A 23,445-nucleotide genomic window follows, 5' to 3' on the forward strand; every position below is an offset into this window, starting at 1 on the left:
CCTTCCTCTTCTGTGGCACCAGCCCCGGGATCGCTGAGCCACGTGAAGCAGAACAAAGTCTTGTTTACGCTACGCAAAACTGTGCCTTGGCCCCACGGGACTTCCTTCTCAGAACCGGCGCGCGTGTGTGCGGTCGTCCTTTGGTGAACACCTCCCTATGCCTCTCGCCCTGGAAACATTGATCTTTGCTTCTGTGAGCTGGACCTTTACAGATCCACACGAAATCATCTCTGTCTGATCTATTCCGCTGATGGGTGCCCTGTGTCCCTGTCTTCCCACATGACCGGATTTCCTTTGTAATGATTCGCTTAGAGCTTAGTTAACGGACAGGGAAAATGTGGTCCGGGCATACAATGGCCATTAGGAAGCTCAAGACATTGAGGGGGGCCATTCCCCTTGGACAGACGAGGAGATGAAGGTCGAGTGAAATCATGGGGTTGGTCCCAGTGGGAAATGGGGCTCCGGCCCCACACCCAGCAGGAAGGCGGTGCGCCCCTGCCCCACACCAGGGCTACGAGGGCAGGAGCTGGCACCAGTAACAACAGGCTTTCACCAAGTGTAGAATGCAAACAGGGAACAGGAGGAGGCGCCAGCCCGGAGTGTCCCCAGTGGAGGGAACACATAGGCTGAAATCACACGACGGTGGATGTTCAAATTCATGGGATTTCCTGGACGTCCCTTTCACGCTTGTCAGGGAAAGCGACCACTCGACTCTACCACTGGCTGATAAGGCACGGCTGAGGAACGCCTGTCTAAGGCGTGGTTCTGCTGATCCTTGAAGATAAGAGTGGTGGCCAGGCGGCAGACGCCCCAAGATCACCAGATCCTGCAGGGTGAAGGCGCTTGCCTCCCCTCACCCCTTCTAAATAGAAAAAAAGCTCAGCCACCTCAACCAAAGGGACGGCCTGGGCACACGGGACAGGCTGCCTGGAGCTGCGTCCCGCTGCCTGGCGCCTCCCACCCATGGCACTTGCTTCTGTTTATGGACTATTGTATTTGAATCCAACGAGTCATTTTGGGAGGGAGTGGGCCACCCCCTGAGAGGTGCTCAGGGGGGCCCTCTGGGATGCCCGGGATTGAACCTGGGTCGGCTGGGTGCGAGGCAAATGCCCTCCCTCCTGTGCTCTGGCTCCAGCCCCCAAACTCATATTTTGAACTCAAGACAGCTGAGAACTGGTCACACAGCAGCTTTGTGAGCACTGGGAGCGCCTCACTCAACCCAGCTGCCGTCCTCGGGGGACTGGCCTTGGCCCACACTGGCCGTGCCCTGCTTTGGGAGTCCACGGTGAGTGGGCTGCAGTGAGGAAAGCGAATCAAAGACAGAACCTTCCCAGACCTGCACCCCAACTCCAGCCATAGCAGGTGGCCCCCGAGGGGGCTCAGGGTTCCAAGGGCAGAAGCTGAGGATGTTAAATCACCAGTGGCAGGTGTGGGCAGTGATTGGTGGGCAGGAGTATCAGCAGATGACCCTTGGCAGCAGGTTCTGAACACCTGCACCCAGAGTGTGCCCCATGACCCGGCTGAGCCCCTGTCTCTGCACCAGATGGCCAGATTGCTGGGGGCAGAGTCTACAAACACTCACCCCCTGACACCGGCTGGCCGGTGCGGAGAGGCGGGCAGTCAAGGGGACACCCAGCACCCTCCCTGACACCCGGAACACTCCAAAACTTCATCCAAGTGCCCAGTGAGGTGCTTCAGCCCCCAGTGATTCTCCAGTATGGACAGATATACGGGAGCGGGCTGGAGAGCAGCAGGAAATCAGCAACCAACCCCAGAACGGCACCCTCCCAGGGACCAGCACCCTCCTCGGGACCAGCATCCACTCCTGGAGGCATCTCCAGCTCAGGGAGTCTCTGGCCTGTGGTCAAGCCGGGGCTGCCCCCCCCCCCCCCCCAGTGCAGAGCTAAGTCTGCCCTGGACTTTATGGAAACAGGACCATGAAGCCAGAAGACGAATCCCCGGAGAATGTTAAGGAACGCTGAGAGGAAAGACATGGGCCAGGGTGTGTATTCCAGGAGACAGACTCAGATGCATATCTCGGACCCAAGCACAGTCAGCCGGGCCCCAACAGCAGAGAGCAGCCCGACGGAGCCAGGTGCAAGGGGAGCGACTCTGGGGCACCTGGTGCTGGTGATGGGGACCCTGTCCCAGATGGAGACCCCCGGGAGTTTTCCAAGGGAGGGAGGTGGTGGTGGGCGGCTAGGAGAAACCCTCCCAGAAGGGTTTGCATTTTGGGTGTGCTAAGTGGAGCCTCAGTCGCTGGGGGCAGCGGGGAGGGGTCCACAGTGCAGGTGGGGGGGCGGGGTGAGCCAAATCTGCCTCACACAGAGGGGGCTGGGGATGAGGGTGCAGGGTGGGGCTCCCCAGGAAAGGGGCGGGGAGCAGCAGGGAGCAGGCTCGCCAGGACAGGGGTCAGGAGAAAAGAGCTGCCCACCAGGTGGCTGTCCCCCCCCCCATGAAACTCCCCAAGATCAGTCCGTGCCCTCACTATTGCCTTGGCCCGTGTTCCCTTGTCCACCTAGCTGTCCTTCCTGCTGTGCGTGGGACCCCCGATGCCACGGGGGAGAAAGCTCTAGAACCAGACTGAGAGGCGGGAAGATGGGCCCCATGCCATGAGCACGGCACCCGGCTGCGGGGCCTGACAGGGAGTGGAGTGGGGGAGAGCTCCTGCCCTGGGGAGGGGGCAGCTGGGCCCGGGACAGGCCCACCACGATCCCTGCTGTGGGAGGAACTGACTGTAGCCCCCGACAGTCCCTCAGAGCCAGCCAGGTCCTGGCTCTGCTCCCCGCGTCTCTCCCTCTCTCCCCCCCAGCCCCCTGCCCAGCCTGCAGAGACTGGGACCACCCAGACCAGCAGAAGCAGCATCTGGGCAGGGGGGAAGCGGCAGCGGGTGGGGGCCCGAGAGCCCGAGGCTGAGGGAGGAAGGGATGCTGGGACGCTGGAACGCTGGGACGCAGGGACGCGGGCGCAGACCTGCCCTCCAGGCTGGCTGAGTCAGCCGGGCTCGGGGTGCCGGGAGGCCATCTGGGCACTGCGGGCTGCCGGCAGAGGGAACAGCTGCTGGGAACAGGAAACAGCCGCAGCTGCGGCCTGGGCAGCCCCTCCCTCACCGCGCTGGGCCCCTACAGCCCCCCAGCCCCCTCGCCCTGCAGCAGAGGCCTGCCTGTGGGCCCCCAATGCCCTCAGAGGGCCACAGTCACGTGGATGGCCTGGCCCCTCTGATACCCTGGGCCCTCCCCCCCCCACCAATATGTTGATGAGAATCAGACCCGGCTAAGGGCAGGACACCAGCCTAAACCACCGGGATCGATCCATCGGCCCCCAGGTTCCCTGAAGACGCATTAGTACTGACTACACTTTATACATCAATATGACCCAATGCTCAGAGAGGCCAGGACTTCCGACCTGGAGTTCGCGATGTCCCCAAGGCCGCCTCCAGGCTGTGCATGTCCGAGGGCAGATGGCAGTCAGTCCAGTCAGTCAGTCGCTGGCCTGGCCACGGTGCTGTAAGGGGGAGGGGGACTTACACCTGGATTTTATTTCACTTTCACAACTTTCGAATGAGAACAACCAAGTTCTTTGTTTCTGGGTCACCCCAGCAGTGCTGGGACCCTTCCTGGGGGTGCTCGGGGGACCGGGGACGCAGGGAGCAAACTCGGATGGGCCTTGTCCTATCACTCTGGCCTCCATTCTCCCGAGCTTTCGAGAGCTCCAGGGGTGAGGAGGGCCCCGGAAGCCCTTCCGGTCCCCTGCCCAGGCCTGTCCCCTGCCCGAGAACTTCCCTGCGTTGGCCTCCAAGCTGCCCACGTTCCACTGCGTCGTCTCAGTGACGACCACCTCTCAGGACACTGAGGGAGGAACATGGGGCGGGGGACGCAGTCTGGACCCCGGGGACGAGCCCCATGCCACCTCCTCCAGTGCCACCCCCAGGGCGAGGGTGTGGATCTCCATGCAGCGAGCCGTGAGCGTCCCAGGGGCTCTTTGGCTTTACAAGTGGGTGCGGGACTTGGATGCTCAAGGGAACCCCGGACCCACGCCAGCCTCAGAGCGTAAACTGCCCCTTCTGGGAAAAGCCTGGTGCTGCCGTGGGCGCCAGAACTACTGCAGATAGCGGAGGCCGTGGGCAAGGGGGGCTGTGTCCCATCACTGGGGTCCTGCAGCTGTGGGGGGGGTAGGCAATGCCAGCATTGCCTCCCCCTGCTGTGGGCTGGGGCAGCACCCAGACCACCACTCACAGGGACCCCTGTTCTGCCACAGCCGTCCCGACTCTCCCGAGGAGAGAACTGGAACATGGAGACGTGACGACACTTGCACGCAGTGGGGACGGGAGTGGGGGGGACACAATGGCATGCCTGAGTCTTCCAAGAGGGCTGTGGGGGACCCCACAGGGGCTGCATGCCCGAGCTCCCACGCTCAGACCCCCGGAGCAGCAGGCCGGGCGCGGGACCCGGAGCTGGGGGTCTGGATCCAACGCTCTGGGGAACTGCCCCGTGGGGGGTGCTCCTGCAAGCAGGGGGGTGGGGGGGCGACAGTGGTGTGGCCTCCCGGTCATCCCAGGAGGGAAGGGGCAGTAAGTGAAAGGGAGCGAGGCGATTGGGCCCCAGCCCAGGTGGGATTAGCAGTCCCACGGGGGACTTCCGGTTGCTGGCTTGGGCACCCCACCTGCCGGCCCCACCTGGCGCGACCCTCCGTGCCTGCCACCCCAAGTGCTCTCTGCGCGGGCACCCCCCGCCCAGCCGGCACGGCCAAGCCTGCTTTTCCTTCTTTCCTTTTTAATGAGAAAAACAGTGTCTGCCAAGCATGGATCATTAGACCTCAAGGACAAAACAAACTGTCGCCCACGGCCTGAGACGCTGGCACAGACTCCGGGCGGCAAATGCTGGCTGCTCTTCCAAGTGGCGTTTCCGTCCCTGGAAAGCGTCTTTCGGAGCCTGAGCGCGGGCAGGCCTGGCCGAGCAGAGCCTGTGTGCAGCCCGTCCCAGCCTGTCTTCTCCCGGGCCGCACCCGCTCCTGCTAAGGGGCCCGTGTCCCTTAGAAGCTGCGGGCGTCCCAGTGGCTGAGGGTGCTGCCCACACGGGGCACAGGGCTCCATATTCTCCACCCAGAGCTGCAGCGAGGGGGGCAGGCGGTGCTGCGGGGAGGGAGGGCTCAGGAGAGGAAGGGAAAGCACTTCTCCCCAGCGCTCACGGGCCACGGGAGGAGGGGCCCAGGCCCGCAGAGTGGCCTGCCGCCAGCAGCTGGGAGGCCTGAGGTGGGGGTGGAGTGGGGGGGTCCTGGCCTTGCTCTTGGGGGGACTCCCCGGACCCCCGGCTGAAGCAGCCCGGGCAGCGTCAGCCGGGCTCGGGGCAAGGCTGCTTTGGCTTTCCCGCTGCCCGGCCCACTCCCACGCCCTTCGCCGCTGGCCCCAGGCAGGGAGCAGTGCCCACAGCCCACCCTCACCGCGGGCACTTGGGCTGCTGCCCGGCGTGGCCCAGAGAGCAGAGCTGGGGGCAGGATGATGGGCGGTCGGGTGCTGGGCAGGAAGTCCAAATAAGGAAGGAGGGAGAGAGGGAGAAAGGGAGAGAGGGAGAAAGGGAGAGAGGGAGAAAGGGAGAGGGGGGGGGAGAGAGAGACAGAGAGAGAGAGAGAGAGAGAGAGAGAAAGACAGAGACAGAGAGACAGAGAGACAGAGAGGGACAGAGAGAGACAGACAGACAGAGGCAGACAGAGACAGATACACAGACACAGAGAGCGGGAGAGACAGACAGAGACACAGAGACAGAGACAGAGAAAATGAAACTCACAGCCTGGGTCAGCCGTGCTGTTCCCGCTGCGCTGCCACCCCTTCTCACCCAGTGGGGGCTGGTGCATTTCCCTGGGGTGCCAGGAAGGCGTCTAGACTGGGTTTCAGGGGACTTGGAGGACTTCCCGTCAGAGCCTGCTCCCGCCTCCCCCTGCAGGGTCCAGAAGCCCCGAGCACTTCTCTGCCAGTGGGCCCAGCCTGGGTCGCCCTGCTCAGGACGGTCAGGCTCCTTACAGCTCCTGGGACGGGTCCTGTGTCACCCCATGGCTGGTGCTGTCACCCCCACCTCTCAGGGCAGATGGGGAACTAAAGGGACTCTGCTGCCCAAGGTGAATCCACAGAGACCCTGAAGAAAGTTCCAGCAGCCTTTAACCCCCACACCCGTCCCGGCGGTCCCCAAAAGCATGCTCTCCCTTCTAGCCCAGGCACCGAAGTGACCAATCCCACCAGACATACCCTCCAGGCTCCCCTGGCCTCCACAAAGGGCCCTGAGGAAGGCGCCCCTGGCCCTGTCCAGGCGAGAGAGGAGGGCACCTGGTGCGGGTGCTGGGGAGGAGGGTGGGTGCAGGGTGCAGCCCCCACGCGCGCCCTCGGTCCCTGTGACCTATGAAGGACTGACCACAAGCTGGCACCAGGGCCTGGAGCCAGCCTGGCTTCTCCCGGGAATAAGGCCACACGGCCGCTCACGGGAGCCCCAGGTGTCAAGGCCTAGGAAGGCCCCTGCTGGCCTGTCCAGCGGCTTCTCCAGCTGGGATCACGGTACAGGCCAGGCCTCAGTCCCCTGTCTCTGCCCCCTGCCCTTTGGCATTCCCCTCGCCCTCCCTGTGGCCGGGATGTCCTGACCGCCCACTTCCCAGGTGGGCAAGCTGAAGCAGGGTCCCGCGAGTAGGAAGGGCCCCATGTTCGGGATCTCCCTCTCCCCCTCCCTCAGGGTGCTCACACGACAGAGGGGCCTGCAGGGGCCAGGGTCCGTGAGAGACGCGGCTGTGACCAGAACATGGGGTGGGCCCACGGGCTTGGTTCCCGCCTGGCTGGTGCCTCTGGGTGCCAGGCGGGCGTGAGGTGACTATCCCCACCCTGGCCGCCCCGCCAGAGAAGCCTTGGTCGGGTTTGTGGGGGGCAACGGAGCAGGCCCTGCTCGTCTCCACCCTGGCCGACCCGAGACACGGAGAGCAGGGCGGGGGGGGGGGGCGTGCTGGACGTGCACGGGGGCCCCTTTCTCGCCGTGCCGGGGCCACAGCACGCCCGGCTGGGGGCCCTGCAGTGTGGGTACGAGCGAGCGCAGGGCTTCCTTGTTTACCCGCCCCAGCACAGAGGAAGTGGCAGAGGAAACTCGCTGAGTTGCCTTCTCAGAAGAGACCTTATTTGTTCGTGGAGGAAGCTGACGCTCCCGGGGTCCGGGAGGGTGGCGCCAGCGTCCCCTCCAGCGAGGCCGCTCCGGGTGGGCAGAGCCGGGGGTCGGGTGTCCATGGGCGCAGCCCCCAGGCCCCGCCCGTGCTGAGCCGTCCCGGGGGGCAGCATGGCCTCGAAGAAGGTGCCCTTTCGCTCCGAGGTCCTGGCCTGGGACCCTGACAGCCTGGCGGACTATTTCAGGAAGGTGAGCCTGGCTCGGGGGGGAGAGGGGGACACAGGGGAGTGGGCAGGTGGGGGGCTGACTGAGCAGGACATGGGGGGTCATGGGGAGCGGAAGCAGAAATCCTGGGGGGGGAACGAGATTTTGAGGGACGTGGGGCTGCTGGGAGCCGGGGGGTTGCGTGCGCCCCAGGAGCCATCAGCCGGGAGCGGCCAGGCTGGCCAAGGCCTTAGGGGACAGCGGCTCCCCAAACACTCAGGCGCCCAGAACCCCCCATGCGGCAGTGGGCAGGGTGGCGAGACGGTTTCCAGATGGCAGGGCCCCTGACGGGGAAGAGGCTGGGTCAGGCCCCGCTGGGTTGAGCACAAGACCCTGTGCTCGATGGGGCCCGGGGCAGGGTCCTGGGCGCTGTGACCCCCACCCAGGCGACACTCAGGGCAGCTGCAAAGACGAGACGCAGTGGGCAGTGACCGTGTCCTCTGTCCATCCCAGGCCATGGGACCGTGGGGCATCTGCGCCCTGCTGAGATGGGGGCGCTGCTCCTCGCGGCTTTCTGGGGGCTGGTTCTGGGTGATCCCCCACCCGCACTCTGAAAGGTCACGGCACACCCAGGGCTCCGAGCTGCGGGGGCGGCTGTTGCCCCCACTGACTTCTCCAAGGTGAGACAGGCCAGAGGACTGTGGGCTCAGTGCCGAGGAGGGGCAGGAGAAAGGGGGCAGCTGGCCAGTCTCCAGTGTGCCCCCCTTAGCAGGGGACACGGCCAAGGTCGAGCCATCAGGATTCGCGCCATCAGAAGGCCTGGACCCACGACAGGCCCATGGCACCAGGCAGGACAGAACTCAGGGAGGGAGCAGGGACAGTGTGGGGGCCTGGGGCTGCAGAGGGACCCCCAAGCTGGCCTGGCTCAGGCCCCAGAGAGAAGGAGCCGAGACGGAGCTCGCCCACTGGCCGGCCGCCAAAGGGCTGTGTGACGCTCCCTTCATTACTTCACCTCTCTGAGCCTCTGTTTTCTCTTCAGAGACCCAGATTCTAACAGGAGCTGAGCTCCGGGAGGCCCTCAGTGGGCGCCTCTCTGCTCTCCGTGCCCGCGTCTGTGTCCTGCCGCCTCTCTCCACGGCGGGAGCCCAAGGACTGAGGTCAGGGCTCATGTCTCTGTCCCCCTCTCCCTGCCAGGAGGGGTGCGGGCTGTGCCATAGCCCCCCACCCCAGCCACGGGTTCGGATCCCAGCTGGATCCCCACTCCGTGTGTGACCTAAGCCTGTCCCCGCCTTCCTCGCTCCATCTACACATCAAGCAGTTGCCCGAGGCCAGTGTCCCCACGCTGGACGCTGGATGCTGCCGAGTCCCACCCGGGGGCCAACGGAGCTCAGGAAGCGCTCGTCCCGCGAATGGGAGGCCCTGGGTTAGACCCTACCAGGGTCGAAAGTGAAAAAAAATTCAGACGTTTAGTCCTTAAACGCAAATATTACTGGATTAGAACCAAGACCTGTAGGCAGGCTTCGCCCGCGGGCGCTGGGCTCTGGACAATCAGGACTAAGATGGTGACTGCCCTGACGCATAGGAAAGGAAGGCCACAGAGTATTTCCCAGTCCCCGGAGACAGGGAAATACTAAATATAATACTAAATGCAAACGTAAGCTGTGCTCTTGCCTTACCTCTAAATTACTATTCTCTGAGCTTTCTAACGTTCACTCTAATAGTCATGGCCCTGTCAAGCCAAGAGGTCTGACAATGGTGCTCACCTTTGAGCTCTGCCGGCCTCAAGGAAAGACCACGCTCTCCATCCTGAGCCCAGAGAAGGCGGCCAAAGCGAGACAGAACATGTGAGCCCAGAGCTCACAGGGCTCAGTCTCCCACAACGTCAGGTTCAGGCATAGTGTGAGAGCTGATGCCGGGGACAAGGCCAGCAGGCCTGGCCGGGTCCCAGTGCTGGACTCATAGACACAGCCAGCCCCAAGGGCCGGGCCGGGCCCCAGTGGGGTCCTGGGATGACTTCATGGCTGAGGAGGGGAGATGCATGCGAGAGCATCCATGGCGCTCTCTTTCTGGCCTCAACGGTGCACTTAGATTTAAGTTGAATTTGTTCATTTTTCACTGTCGGTTACACTGTCATTAAGAAGAAGGAGGCCACCCTGGCAGAGATAAACAAAATGTGCTGAGACCACCTGTGACCTCTGAGCCCAGGTGCCAGGAGGCCCCCTGTCCCCCCACGTGAATGCCCAAGGGCTCGCTCGCTCCCCATGGAGTCTCAGAACGGCGCCAGCCACGGAGGGTGGCCGTCACTGCCAGCAATCTCGATTATGATGACTGCGACAGCCGTGTGGAAAACAAACAGGATTCTCAGGAGTAAAGGAGTAATTAAGAGAAAATAATGTTGAGAATAAGCTCGTGATCATTTGAGGCTTCTGTTAGCATTTGAAGGTCACGTGCAGAGAGAAAAGGCAAGGGAAGAACATTCAGTGACGAGCACAGTATCACATCCCGAAGCCCACTGAGGCGGCGGCACAGGGCACCACTCTCCCTGTGGCCCAGAGTCTGGGTGCTGAGGTGACAGAGGTGGCCCCGTGTCTGGGTGTTGAGGTGACAGAGGTGGTCCCGTGTCTGGGTGCTGAGGTGACAGAGGTGGCCCCGTGTCTGGGTGCTGAGGTGACAGAGTTGGCCCAGTGTCTGGGTACTGAGGTGACAGAAGTCGCCCTGTGGCCCCTCTCAGCCTCCCTGGTGGCACCTGGCCGGCTCTTTGGAGCTGAGCGCACACTCCAGAGTGCCTGGCGCCAATTCCTTAGACCGAGGCACATTCTCCCTTTCAGAGCATCCCTGGGGGCCAGTGAAAGCAGGGCTGAGGCAGCCTGGGGCCCTCTGTTCGACAGGGCTGAGGGGACGCCTGTCTAGCCACAAGTACCACAAATTGCTAAGCTTCCGGGGCAGGCCAGGGAGTGGAACCAATGTCACGAGCCACGGACTGCGTCTTCCCTCCCCTTCGCAGCTCAACTACAAGGACTGCGAGAAGACGGTGAAGAAGTTCCACATCGACGGGGCTCGGTTTCTGGTAAGTGCCGGCCGGTCAGACACGTGCGTTTCCCCTCTGGCAGCTGAGGAGTGGGTCGACTGTTTGGGGGGCCCACCACTGGCTGTCTCACGGATCCCCAGGAGACACCAGGACTTCTCACGGGTTTGGGAAGCTCTCGCCCCTCCCATGTGACTCTTGGGACCCTCCCAGCTCACTCACCAGGACCAAGGTACAGTCCAAAGTCTGAGCAGAATCCCAACGGCGAACGGGGCCACTGAATGTATATCTGCGCGCACCCCTGGGACACCCCTTCAAGCTCACACCCCAAGAAGCCTGAGGGCGGGGCAAGACTGCAGGAGACAGGGCAGAGCCTCTGGCCATCTCTGCTTCTGCAGTGCCTGTCCCCTGGCTGGGGCAAAGGATGCATCCCCTCCCCCCACCCTTAGCACCTCAGCAGTGTCCCTCTTGGCTCCACCCGATTCACATGGTTTTGCGCCAGTGACGATCACGCACGTGAGATCACTTCCTTGGCTCTGTTTCACTGCAAACAGATCTAAGGCTCAGACTCTCTGAGGTAGCTGTAGCGAGTACCAGGAACTGTGCCATGGAAGGGGGTGGGGGGCATGCAAGGGAAGGGGATCTATGGTGGGGGCAAGGTGGGGGGGCTGTGGGGAGGGAGTTATCCAAACACCCCGTATCTTTTCTGTCCCTATAATAAAGCTGTATCAAGGAATTCCCTTTGGCAAATAAGGGCCAGCAACACCAGCTCCTCATGCGTCTACGCAAATGCTCTTGGGCTGTCCACATCTGTGTGCACATGTGTGCGTTTGTGTGTCCGTGCATGTGCCTGAGTGTGTGTGTGCACGCAGTATGCTTCCCTTCGCCACAGTCCCCACCCCTCCCTGTGGTCTCATCCCTGACTCGACTTGCTTGGATGGTGACCTACAGCGTCTCTATTTCAGAACCTGACAGAGAATGACATCCAGAAGTTCCCTAAGCTCCGGGTGCCGTGAGTATCCGCGAGGGGCACCGAGTCCGCGGGGAAGTGAGGGCGCGAAAAAGCTAAGGCAGGGCACGGGGGAGGGAAACTCTGTGACATGCTGGGAGAAGGCAGTCACGGCGGCCCTGCCGGCACACTGGCTGCTCTGGCCGAAGACAGTCCCGGAGTTCAGATGGACCTGGACCCACTCTTGTCTCCTCCCTGCCGGATGTGGCGTCTGGGCCCCTGGGGAAGGCACTGGGGTCAAAGGGCTCCCCAGGATCTGCCCAGTCGAGTCGAGGGGAGGTTAAGTTCTCTGACCATCAGTCCACTGCTCAAACGGGACAGCACGGAGGGCGGCAGAGGCCAGCGCATTGCCCTCACTACCAGCCGCACAGGAAAGACCACCGGGGTACTGGGCTGAGCACAATCCTGGGGCCGGGGCGTGAACTGTTGCTGCTGGGGTGACTGAGGGTGCTGAAAGGGGAGGAGGAAGCTCCTCGGCCAGGGTCCCTCCCCCAGCACAGGTCACACCATGCACCTGTCCCCGGCTTCCAGCTTTCGAAGGTGCACAGGTGAGTGCGGCGCATAGGAAGACACGGCGCTTGCCTCTGAGTCATCTTCAGTCTCACCTTCACTTTCAGTAAAACATGAGGAGAGAGAAACATTTCTCCACGCTAAGCAGCGCCAGGGCCCAGCCAGGATGGTAACATGCTTGCTGTGACAACAGCATCGTCTCCTGGGCAGAGAGCACGGGATGCCGGGGCGCCCAGGGTGCAGAACTGTGGGCTCCCGTGGATGGCGGTCAGCATGGCCAGTTTTTCAATCATCCAAAGTAGCTCAGGATATGGGTTTTGTGATATATATATATATATATATATGTATATATATATATATATATATATCAATTTCTAAGTGTTGGTTCACACAGTTTAAATACCCTGAAAGCTGAAGCAAACATATTTCTGAGCCAGCCAGGCCTCGGGGCGCATGGGCGTGAGGGGCCCAGTGTCGGCCCAGAGCAGGGGGACATGAAGGAGCTGCTCAGGGGGTCAGTGTGTGCACACAGCACAGCGTGCAGCCAGCTGCAGCACTCGGCATCGGTCATGCAGAGCAGGCGGAAGCCTCAGCAGTGGGGTCGTCGGTTCGAGTCCCATCTGGTCCCGCTACGTGAGTCTTCTGAGAATGATTATTTCCTGGTCTGCCAGTGACACGCCAAGGAGTGGACAACTGGCCTCTGGCAGTCCTGGTGGCCACCTGGGCTCCACCCAGCGGGGGCTATTTGAGGGCTACACCTGGCAGTGCTCAGGGGTCGTAGGGTACTGGGCGTTGAAGCTGGGTCCCTCGCTGGCAGACCATGCACCTCTGGACCAGCACGTCACTTCCCGAGCTCCTGCCCTGCTAATGTCAAGAGCATGAAAAAGAATGAACCATTTCTATGTAACAACAGCAAACCCTCCCAAACCTCAGAGATACTTTTAGGACTGCAAAAGTATCCACCACCCAACGAAGTAAACTTTTCAAAGTCTAGCATCTAATCAGGGATTATGAGACCAACTGAATGTTAGAAAAACAAAAACTACTGGGTTTTTACTGGGTAAAAACCAATGCACTCAGGCTGATGCATAACTGACAGACATGAGATCAACAGATCGGCACATCTAACAATAACCTGTACGTTCAAAAAAGTTAAACTGAGGCACAGGAACTACACAAGCGCCCAATTATAGCTTCCCAAGTACCTTCCATGGTAACTATGCTGCTTCAAATTAACTAGACTGGACACTGTGGAAGAAAACTTCACTAAACATGAAGACATGCATGGAAACTACCCAAAAAGAAACAGGGGGGGAAATGCTAAGTAGAATAGCAGAAGAGCCTCAAGCAGTCTGAATTTGGTTCCCATGACCAGCGCATGTGTAGGGGGAGAAGCGGGGCTGGGGAGGAGGGCCAGGTGCTAAACAGCTCTGCGGCCTGGCCTGCGGGAGCCGGGCAGGTAGGGAGGGGGTCGGGGGAGGGGGGACGAGCAAGGAGGCAGTGCTGTCCCTGCTGAAGAAGACAGAGTCTGCTGCACACTCCATTCTTCATTCAGGGCTCATTACCCTCGAGGGCTGGGGGAAGGAGTTTGGTTTGTGTACTCCAGGCCAGAACAAGATTACGCTCCTCTGAATATTTCTATTTCCTTCCTGATGCTTAAAAGCGTCAGCATTAAGTAGGCTTTGCAGGAGGCAGATTCTGGTGAGGGCAGCGTTTTCCGTCTCCAAATAGAGTTACTCTGTTAGGATGCAGTTTCTCCCAGAAATCCTGGATCCTGCAGTGCCAGTGGGGTTTTATTTATTTATAAAATTGGATCGCCATGAGACACACAGTTGCAAAGCTGTTCACGACTGGGGTTCAGTCATACGGTGTTCCAAGACCTGTCCCTCCCGTCACCGGTGCACATTTCCCACCACCAATGTCCCCAGTTTCCCTCCTGCCCTACCACCCACCTGCCCCTATGGCAGGCTCTCTCTCTCTCTCTCTCTCTCTCTCTCTCTCTCTCTTTTTCTCTCTCCCCTTTCTTTCCCTCCCTCCTCACTCCCTCTCTCCCTCTCCTCTTTCTCTCTCCTTTTGGGCATTATGGTTTGTATTACAGATACAGAAAGGTTATCACGCGTATCTCTTTACCTACTTTCAACACTCAGTTCTTGTCCAGACTGATCATTTCCAACCATTATTGTCACAGTGGTCCCTTCTCTATTCCAACTGCCCTCCACTCCCAAATATTTGTGGCAAGCTTCCAACTGTGGATCAGTCTTCCTGGTCCCCTGTTTTTCTGTCCTTGGATATTAGTCTTATACTATATATTTTTATATCCCCAAAATAAATACAGACCTTCTAAGTCTGTCCCTCTCCTTCTGACTTATTTCACTCAGACCGACAACATCCATGTCCATCCATTTATACGCAAATTTCAAGACTTTTCATTGTGGCTGCATAATATTCCATTGTGTAGATGTACCATAGTTTCTTTATCCAATTGTCTGTTCTTGGACACTTGGGTTATTTGCAGATTCTGGCTATTGTGAATAGTGCTGCAATGAACATAGTATAGATGGTGTTTCTGTGTGTTTTGGAACCCCCAGAGTATATTCCCAGGAGTGGTATCACTGGATATTATGGGAGCTCAATTTCCAGTATTTTGAGGAACATCCATATTGTTTTCCAAAAAGACTGGACCAGTTGGCATTCCCACAAACCATGGATGAGAGGCCCTTTCTCTCCGCATCCATGCCAACACTGGTTGTTCTTGTTCTTTTGGATGTGTGCCAGGCTCTGTGGTGTGAGATATTTCATTGTTGTTTTGATTTGCATCTTCATAATGTTTAGTGATATAGGGCATTTTTTTCATGTGCCTTTTGGCTATTTGACTTTCTTCTTTGAAGCAGTTTCTGTTCATTTCCTCTGCCCATATTTTGATGGGGTTGGATGTCTTTTTCTTGGAAACCTCTAGCAATGCCTTATATATCTTTGATACTAACCCTTTATCAGGTGAGTCTTGGGCGAATAGTGTTTCCCATTCCCTGGGATGTCTGTGTATCTTGGTCACTGTTTCTTTTGAGGTGCAGACGCTTCTCTGTTTAAGGTAGTTCCATTTGTTTATCTTCGTTTTCTCTTGCTTGGTCAGAGGTGTTTCATCTTTAGCATCAATAGCATGGAGCGGTCTATGTTTTCCTCCATGTACTTATGGATTCAGGTCTGATATTGAGGTCTTTAATTCGTTGTAATATGACTTTTGTGCTTGGCGTTAGAGGTCTGAGTTCATTTTTTGGCATGGAACTGTCCAGTTTTCCCAGCACCGTTTGTTGAAGAGGCTTGTTCTACTTCATAGTCCTTGCTCCTTTATCAAAGACTAAGCAGTCACATATTTGAGGGTCTGAGTAAGAATATTAACACTGTTCCATTGGTTTGCAGGTCTGTTTTTATTCCAAGACCATGCTGTTTTCATTACTACCACTTTAACACAGTTTGAAGTTGGGGAAGGTGATGCCTCCCGTCTTCTTGTCCCCAAGAATTACTTATTTGTGGGGGGTTACTGTTCCAAAAGAATTTCAGGAGCGTCTGATCAATTTCTTTGCTAAATGTCACGGGACTGCACTGGGTGCGCAGAATGCTTTGGGGCCAGTGGTCTGTAAGCAGACGCAGACGGTATCCCTCTAGGGAGCTAAGCTTGAACCTAGAGTAGGGTCGAGACCAAGTTAAACTGCAGGACACATGCTAATGCCTGCTGAGACCCAACTGAAGTGTTGGTTTTTGTCTATTCTTTTCACATGTTATGGCTTCTCTTTATACCCACGGAAAACTTGAAAAGAAACGGAAGGGAAGGAGTGATGAGACGTGCGACAGGCAGAAGAGAGGGGAAGGGTGACGGGACAGCACTGTACTGGGGGTTCAGCTGGGGAACCAGCCTGGGCCGAGAGGCAGAGGTAGGCTGAGGGAGGAAGGTGCAGGGTCTGTGCGCTCCGCCCTCCCTCCTCTCAGGGGTCTGTGCTCGCCTCCTCCCACCTCCCCCACCCCCAGGCAGCAAAGCACTTCCTGTCCCCAGCACACACCTTTTCAGTCCCCACTGGAGCCCCACAGTCGAGACCTCCAGGCTCAGTTATACCACAGCCATGTGCCCTGGGGCAAATCCAGAACCATCTACTGTACACAGGGAATGGAGCACAGGAGATCCTTGTCCCTGTCAGTGACATGGCTGAAGGGATCACAGGGGCCACACCCACCTCCATGAGGCTCCCCGCAGGGCCTGGCTATGGTGGAGGCCCTTCCCAGGGGCAGGCCCATGCTCTATCTTCTCTGCCCGGAGAACAGACGTTGCAGGGCTGGTTCTGAGACCGGGAGGGAGAACATGCAGGACTGGGGGGGCATGAGAGGGCACAGAGGCCGGGTGGAGTTGGGGGATATTGGGCTGGGGAGATGGTGGGTGGCAGCTCTGCCCACCACATCCTGGCCCAGGAGCTCAGGGTCCTCTGCAGGCTTCCGGGGACAGGGCCCAGGAAGGGGGCGGTTCCCGAAGGGCCCCCGAGCTGTGCCTTCCAGCGGAAGCCTCAAGCCACAGTGAGCACTGTGCCCGGCCCCTGCCCCGCCTGCCAGCCTCTCCCTGCTGACCTGGCAGAGCAGAGGTGCTTTCCAGAGCAGCCAGGGTGGGTCGGGCTGCAAGGCCCCTTCCTGCCCTCCTTCCCGGTGTAGCCACCCCGCCCCCGCCAGCCTCTCCTTGGGGGAATGAGTCACTTCCGGCCACTCACTGTCACTCGGTCTTCCAGGGGTGGGAGTGTGGGTTTCACGGTTTAGCGCAAGACCTGCAAGGTCTGCACAAGAAGCAGCAGCCGCTGCACTGTCCCCCGTCCCCTGGCTGTGGAAGAGGAGCCCAGGCTCTGGCTGTTCTTCACTCGCTCTCGGCTGCTCCTGCGCTGGGCCTGTGGTTTGGCGCTTCCTTCCTCAGCAGCCCAGCTGCTGCAGAGCCGATAAGGAGACTCCCTGCGGGGTGGGATGGCTCCTTGGGATCCAAGCCGTGAGCCAGCAGGTGCAGGGGTGCTCAGGGGCGCTGCTCAGCACCCCCCGGATGTGATGGCCTCTCTGCCCGGGATTGGCTAATTCTCACCCCCAGCACCCCCGCACGCGCCGTCTCCTGCCTAGACTCTCACTTCCCGAAACTGCCTGTCTGTGGTCGGCCCACCTGGGCGGCTCCTCGACAGCAGATCCCCTGTCCGCTCCGGGCCAGGCAGAGCTGCCGAGTGCCAGGGTGGCAGGAGGGGACGGCCACGCAGGCTTTTGGCAGGCAGCGAGCAAATCTGACCTAACGCCGAGGGCACGCGAGGGATGGCTTGCGGCACACGGGATTTGCGTGGGCATGGGCAGGGACGGGAGGACGCAGCAGGGGTTCCCAGCGCTGGGCACAGGCTGCAGGCCCAGACTGGGGTGGTGAGGTGGGAGCATGTGCCTGCTGTCCACACACACACGCTGAAAGGAAGGGACGGCTGGTTCGACGTGGGAGAAGAACGAGAGGAAGCTGGGGCCGGCATTGAACTCTACTGGAGTGACCGGTGGAATCTAACCCCCATTCCTGAGCTCAAGGGACAGGATGATTAGACTGTGAAAGAAGAGGTTGAAAATAATCGGCCAGTCGGGGAATTAGTAACAACAGAAGTAGCAGACACTGTTCAACCCTTGGCACTGATCAAGTGAAATCAGAGAAATAGATATGATGCTCTTTTTTCCCGCTTAAACATCAGCCTCAGCAGACCTGGGCTCAGCAATCCTGAGGCCTGAGCACCCAGAGGATGCAGCACAGGTGCCCTGCTCGGGACCCTGACTCCAGGGGCTGGGTGTGCTGTGGGGAGGGGCCTTCGTCACCGATCCACTCTCCTCTCCTGCCAGCCCACGTCCTGCTGCCTGGGCCCCCTTCCCAGGTCTGGAGGGCTGAGTCTCCCGGGCTGGGCACCTCCCACTCAGACTAAAGGAAGTCCAAGAGCCAGGGCCAGGGCGGGCACCGAGCTGCAGACCAGGCCTTTCTTGGGAATAGCCGCACCAGCCAGGAAGCAGGAAACTGGGCTGAAAGGAGGTGGCAGGTGGAAGGACAGCCTCCTGGAGCCCTGTCAGGGGTCATGCAAGGGCAGCTGCCTCTCCAGGCCTCACCAAGGGTCGGGCGAGGGCTCCTGGGACGAGAGAGCACCTCCAGGAAGTTAACGTCAGAAGAGACGGACCCGAAGCAGCAGGATTCTGGAGAGGGGCACCCAGAACGGCTGGGCTTCACGCAGGCGCTGAGCCAGACGCCGTGTCCTGGCCAGGACTGAGGTCTGCGGGGAAGGTGACAAGTGCCAGGAGGAAGTCATGAGCAGAGGGCCCCGAGAGACACCGGAGGTTACAGATGGGGAACCACGAGGCTCAGTGGGGTGAAAGGAGTTATCAGCTCATCTGCCTCTTTATCTCGCAGGATTCTCATTAGGCTAAGTCAAGACATCAACAAGAACGAGGAGAGGAGAAGCATCTTCCCTCGAAAGTGAGTGGGCTGGGGACCCTGGCTCGAGGCATGGAGCTGGCCGGGTCCTTCTCAGTCCCAGGGGGTGGGGGGGCAGGGGAAATTCCCATGCACTGTCATACGGTCATGAGCTCCCAGTCGTGCTACCAATGTGGCTCGGGTGGTTTCCAGAATTTTCAGGCAGCCTGGGATAGGTTGCTTAGCAACAAGGACCCAGTCCAGGGTGGTGGGGGACTCCTCTTGGGGCCGTCCAGGAAGGAGGCCCCTTAAGTCAATAAGGCCCCTAATGCGACTTTCTACCTCTGCAGACCTCAAGTGCAGCGGTTTCCGGAAGAAATAGGTGAGGGCTGGGGGCTCAGGGCGTTTCAGAGGGTGGCAACGAGCAGTGGGCCACGGGTCCTACACATCTGCCATTCCTGCCTCCATAAGGGCTTTGCTTCCAGATGAGGGGACAGGGCGGGGGTGGGGTTGACAGAGACTGAGGAATTGGCATCACAGAGGCAGCACACAAGGCCCTGACTTTTGTGAAGCGCCTGATGCCAGCCAAGCCCCAAGATGGGCTGGAGTGTCCCAGGTGCTTCCCCCTGCTCCCTGGTGCTGCGTGGGGGCATCCAGCACGAAGCTGGCCCTTCTCTGTGGGATCAGAGGCAGTACACTTGCCAGTACTCGGGCACTTCCGCTACACATGAGGGGGGCAGGGCAGATCCTCTGAGGAGATGGGCCCCAAAATGGGGAAGGCAGCTGGGGGCTGGGGGAGGGCGCCAGGCAGGGCCTGCTGTGGATCCTGTTCTCTGGCTGCACCCGCGCTAACCACTCTGCTGCTTCCTTCACAGAGAGCCACGAGGAGGACAACGGGGGCTGGTCATCCTTTGTGAGTATGGGGTGTGCTGTCCAGGGCCAGCCACAGGCAGCAAGGGCTCAGGCCCCCCACGTCAGAGGGTCAGTACAGGCTGCAGCCCCAGCTGCCCCTCCAGACCTCTGCAGCCCCCTCTGCCGAGGCAGCATGGGTACAGCAGACCTCCCCCCACATGGGGCTGTGTGCTCAGTCTGTACCCAAACACACACACACACACACGGGGCTGTGTGCCCACAGTCTGCACCCAAACAAGAGGGGTCCAGAGTTGGCCTGGGGGCTGGACCCCGCCCCATTAAGGCCGTGCACTGGCTAGAGAGTAGCTGTGCTGGAACCCCCCGGCCCGCCCCCATTCCTCAACCCCACTGTCGGCCAGCAGGCACAGTCCGGAGACTCAGTTTCATCAAGGTCCTGAGCAGCACGTGTGTCTCCTCTCCTGGCACCCATGTCCAGGCTTGGGTGTGTGACTACGAGGAGACTTTCCCAAGTGTGATGAGGTCTGGGACCCACTGAGGCTCCAGCTATCCTCGGGGGGCTGGGATTCCCCACGAGGGCAAGGGCGGGGGGATGGAGAGAAAGTTCCACGGTGGGCACAGAGACAAAGGCACTCGAGAATCACCTCTGGGCCCTACACAGACCTCGGGAGACCTGACCCAGTGAGGGTCACACAGACCGCTGAGCCTGGCTGGGCTCTGTCCAGTCAGCCTGGAAAGCCACGCACAGGCAGGCTGGGAGCCGTGCGTGCCTGGTGGACGCCCGCGGGGAACCCCTCAGCTAGGAAGCAGGGTGGTTGGCTTCCCGGCACCTGGCCCTGCTAGGCAAGTGCTGAATGAGAGGCCGCTAGAAACGGCTGTGTTTACTGCATGGAAACAAGAGACACAGCAGATTTACTTTCCCTAGACAGGGAGAGACCAGAGCCCCCCTGACGGGTACATTCCCGCAGAGAAGCTGCCTCCTCCCAGGCTTGCCTGTGATCCTGCCGGTCAGGAGCCCTGTGTGCCCGGGGTTCCGCCCTGTGCCTGGACCTCCAGGGCAGCAGGCAGCAGTGGGGGGCAGAGTCCGGCCATTACTGACAGCGTGGCTAAGGCAGGACAAGCAGAACACAGAGGGAGCAGAACCGTGTCTGCCTCAGCGCTGAGTCACGGAAGAAGCAAGTGTTCTAGACGAGAGGAGGAAAGTCAGCCCTGAGAAAGGCTCCCGGGCACACTGGGGTTTGAGGGGGGTCAGGTGGAGGGAAGAGAGGGACCCTCATTCTAGGGGGTTAGCAGGGGCTGGAGCTGGAGAGGGGTGAACCGTTTCCACATCCCGCCCATCAGAGACTCCATGCCCTGCTCAGGAGAGACTGAACTCTCACCTGTCTCCAACATGCCCCATGAGCTGCCAGCAAAGCTGCCTAAACCCTGGGGTACAGGTGTCTGCTGCTCCCTCGAAGCACCACCTGCCACACAGTGCCTGGGCTTTGTTTGGGGTCACATCCGGCGATAATCAGGGGTTACTCCTGGAGGTACTCGGAATCCATATGAGATGCTGGGGTTCGAATCTGGGTTGGCTGCAGGCAAGGCAGATGCTTCCCCGCTCTCCTGTCACTCTGACCCCAGAACTGTGACCGTTTCTTAGGTCAGAGAAAGTCTTCCCAAGAGAGGGCCCCCAGCAAAGTGCCACTGTGGCCAGGCTCAGGTGCTGTCTACGCTGTGCTCACTCTCAGAGACCCTCAGGCAGGACCGCTGGCCTGCCCGGCCTCCCCATGGGACCAGACAGAGGAGGAGTCTGTGAAGAGCAGGGTGGAGGGTTACCTAGCAGACGCAAGAGCGCTCTTGATCGTTGATGCCTGGACCAGAACTGGCTCTGCTACCCGGCCCCTGGGCTGGCGGCTCCGATGATGCCACCTTCCTGCGAGTGTCACCGGGAGGCCTAGCCGGGCCTCTACTGACTGCATGCCCCCAACCTGTGTTGGCAGGAAGATGACTATGAAAGCCCCACGGAGGACCAGGGCGGAGAGGACGATGGTGACTACGAGAGCCCGACGGAGGAGGAGGTGCCCCCGGTAGAGGATGACGCCGACTACGAGCCCCCGCCGTCCAACGACGAGGAAGCGCTCCAGAACTCCATCCTGCCTGCCAAGCCCTTCCCCGACTCCATGTACATAGGTAAGGCCTGACCGCGTGTGTGGGGGGGGGGGGGGGCTGCTGGCCAGAGCAGAGATCAGCCGTAGCCTCCGGGCAAGCCATGCCACTTCCCCAGCTCTCCCCAGCATTCGTGAAGCAGGACGACTGGCTTACTGTGAGGGTCAATCACATGTGCAGAGAGACCAGCGGTGCAGGCTGAGTGAGGGTCACTCACGTGTCCAGACCCAACTGAGCAGTGCTGAGGCGCCCCAGCTCTCGAAGAGTGGGGACTCATCTTACAGCTGAGTCAGGCACTCAGTAGTGCCCATGCCCTGGAGGGGGAAACAGGCACAGAGAAGAGAGACCCCAAGGGGCCGGCCCCTGGCATGTGCCAGCTATGGAGGTATGAATGAACAAGACAGTGTCACCCTAAGAAACTCAGGCAAGGGGTGAGACAGTGTCCAACAATGAATCTCAGGGGACCTGAATTCAATCAGGAAACCAGAGCCGGAGGATGAGGACCTTCCAGGGAGAGCCACGGCCCTGAGGTCACATCTGAGCTGAAACTAAGTGTGGGGACAGGAGAGCATTCTGTTGGCAGTGATGGTTGTGCAAAGGCCCTTCTGAGACTCAGAAACAGAAGGTAGAGGCCAGTGAGGCCCCCACGGCAGGAGGTGGGCCAGGCCCAGGCACAGCAGGAGAGAGGAGAAGAGTGGGTGGGCACAGCCCAGGCAGCCCATGTCTGCGCATGTGCACAGGAGTGTGTACATGAGTGCATTTGCACCCTTCGCCTGCACACGCAGGGGACAGGTGGCTTAAATCCCTGCAGCTCTAAGGGCTAGTTTGAAGGCTGGTTTTGTGGTCCCCCCGCCCAATGGCGGAAACCACACAGTCCCACCTAGAGAGTGATGGGAGCTGCCCAGGGTGGAGGAGCAGGAGCGGGCAGAGTGGGATGGGCAGCGCTTGCTTCCTTTCACGCCAATGCCCTTGACTTCCACAGACCGCCCCCACACCGGGAAAGGTGCCCAGCAGCCCCCCGTGCCCCCACAGAGGACCATGGCGGCTGTGCCTGTCCCGCCCAGTGCCCGGAACCATGGGGTAGGCCCTCCCGCGTTCTCCTCGTTGCTTGGGTTCCACTGCACGGAGACTAGGCTATCTGCTCCCTCCTTAACTAGCAGGAAAAGGTGCCTGGGTGGGGAAAGGGAACTCTAGGTTTCGTGTGAATATAAGTGATTTTCCCTCATGTTACAATCGTCATGGTTTCTGCTTCTGACCGGAAGCAGTAGAAAGTGCAGGACATCTCAGCTTGGGCGCAGCGAGGGCTCCACCACAGGTGCCCTGGGCCCCCCCACACTTGCCCCCCCGCTGGCCAGTGCCTCAAAGTCCATAGCCAACCAACAACTGCCCTCCGCTGCCCGCCTCAAGGCAAGCCTCTACCTCACGCCCACATTTGGGATGCAGCATTTTCTCACTCAGCCACTGTCACCATCACTGTCCTCCCGTTGTTCATCGATTTGCTCGAGCGGGCCCAGTAACGCCTCCATTGGAGACTTTGTTGTTACTGTGTTTGGCATATCGAATACATCACGGGGAGCTTGCCAGGCTCTGCCGTGCGGGCGAGATACTCTCGGTAGTTTGCTGGGCTCTCCGAGAGGGGTGGAGGAATCGAACTCGGGTTGGCCATGTTGGCAAGGCAAACACCCTACCGCTGTGCTATCGCTCAGCCAACAGATACTTATTTAGCAGCTACTGTGTACTCAGAAGTACAACCTTACACAGTGCTGAGACAGAGCATTAACCAGACACATTAGGGTCCCGAGTCAAAACGGGGGCTATTTTGATCATGAAAGGGAAGAGACAGTTAGACCAGGGCTGGGAGGGCGCAGGGAGAGGACACTGCAGGCTGGGAGGGAGCAGAGGGGAGACGCTGAGGGGAGCAGGGAGGGGACACTGTGGGCTGGGAGGGGGCAGGGAGGGGACACTGCGGGCTGGGAGGGGGCAGGAAGGGGACAGGGAGGGGACACTGCGGGCTGGGCGGGAGGGGGCGGGAGCCAGGGCGCAGGCTCCTTGCAGGTAAGGTGCGACATGGAGGTGCTAGTCTGTGGGTGGGTGAGAGAAGTGGTCGGGT

The 23,445-nt window shown here is 59.9% G+C and overlaps 1 protein-coding gene across 1 annotated transcript in view; it reads left to right on the forward strand.

Annotated features, from left to right (window-relative positions):
• The first annotated feature begins 7,246 nt into the window (after positions 1 to 7,246).
• The window catches only part of LCP2 (lymphocyte cytosolic protein 2), a 28,157-nt gene continuing 11,958 nt past the window's right edge, over positions 7,247 to 23,445 (forward strand). Inside the window, exons 1-8 of the mRNA XM_056133106.1 lie at positions 7,247 to 7,379; positions 10,339 to 10,401; positions 11,325 to 11,371; positions 18,315 to 18,380; positions 18,668 to 18,699; positions 19,193 to 19,230; positions 21,170 to 21,359; positions 22,318 to 22,415. Coding sequence (XP_055989081.1) covers positions 7,302 to 7,379; positions 10,339 to 10,401; positions 11,325 to 11,371; positions 18,315 to 18,380; positions 18,668 to 18,699; positions 19,193 to 19,230; positions 21,170 to 21,359; positions 22,318 to 22,415 — 612 coding nt within the window. The 5' untranslated portion in view covers positions 7,247 to 7,301. The remainder of the gene's footprint in view (positions 7,380 to 10,338; positions 10,402 to 11,324; positions 11,372 to 18,314; positions 18,381 to 18,667; positions 18,700 to 19,192; positions 19,231 to 21,169; positions 21,360 to 22,317; positions 22,416 to 23,445) is intronic.

The sequence above is a fragment of the Sorex fumeus genome, unplaced genomic scaffold (assembly GCF_029834395.1).
Source record: "Sorex fumeus unplaced genomic scaffold, SorFum_2.1 ptg000097l, whole genome shotgun sequence".
Classification (NCBI taxonomy): Eukaryota; Metazoa; Chordata; class Mammalia; order Eulipotyphla; family Soricidae; genus Sorex; species Sorex fumeus.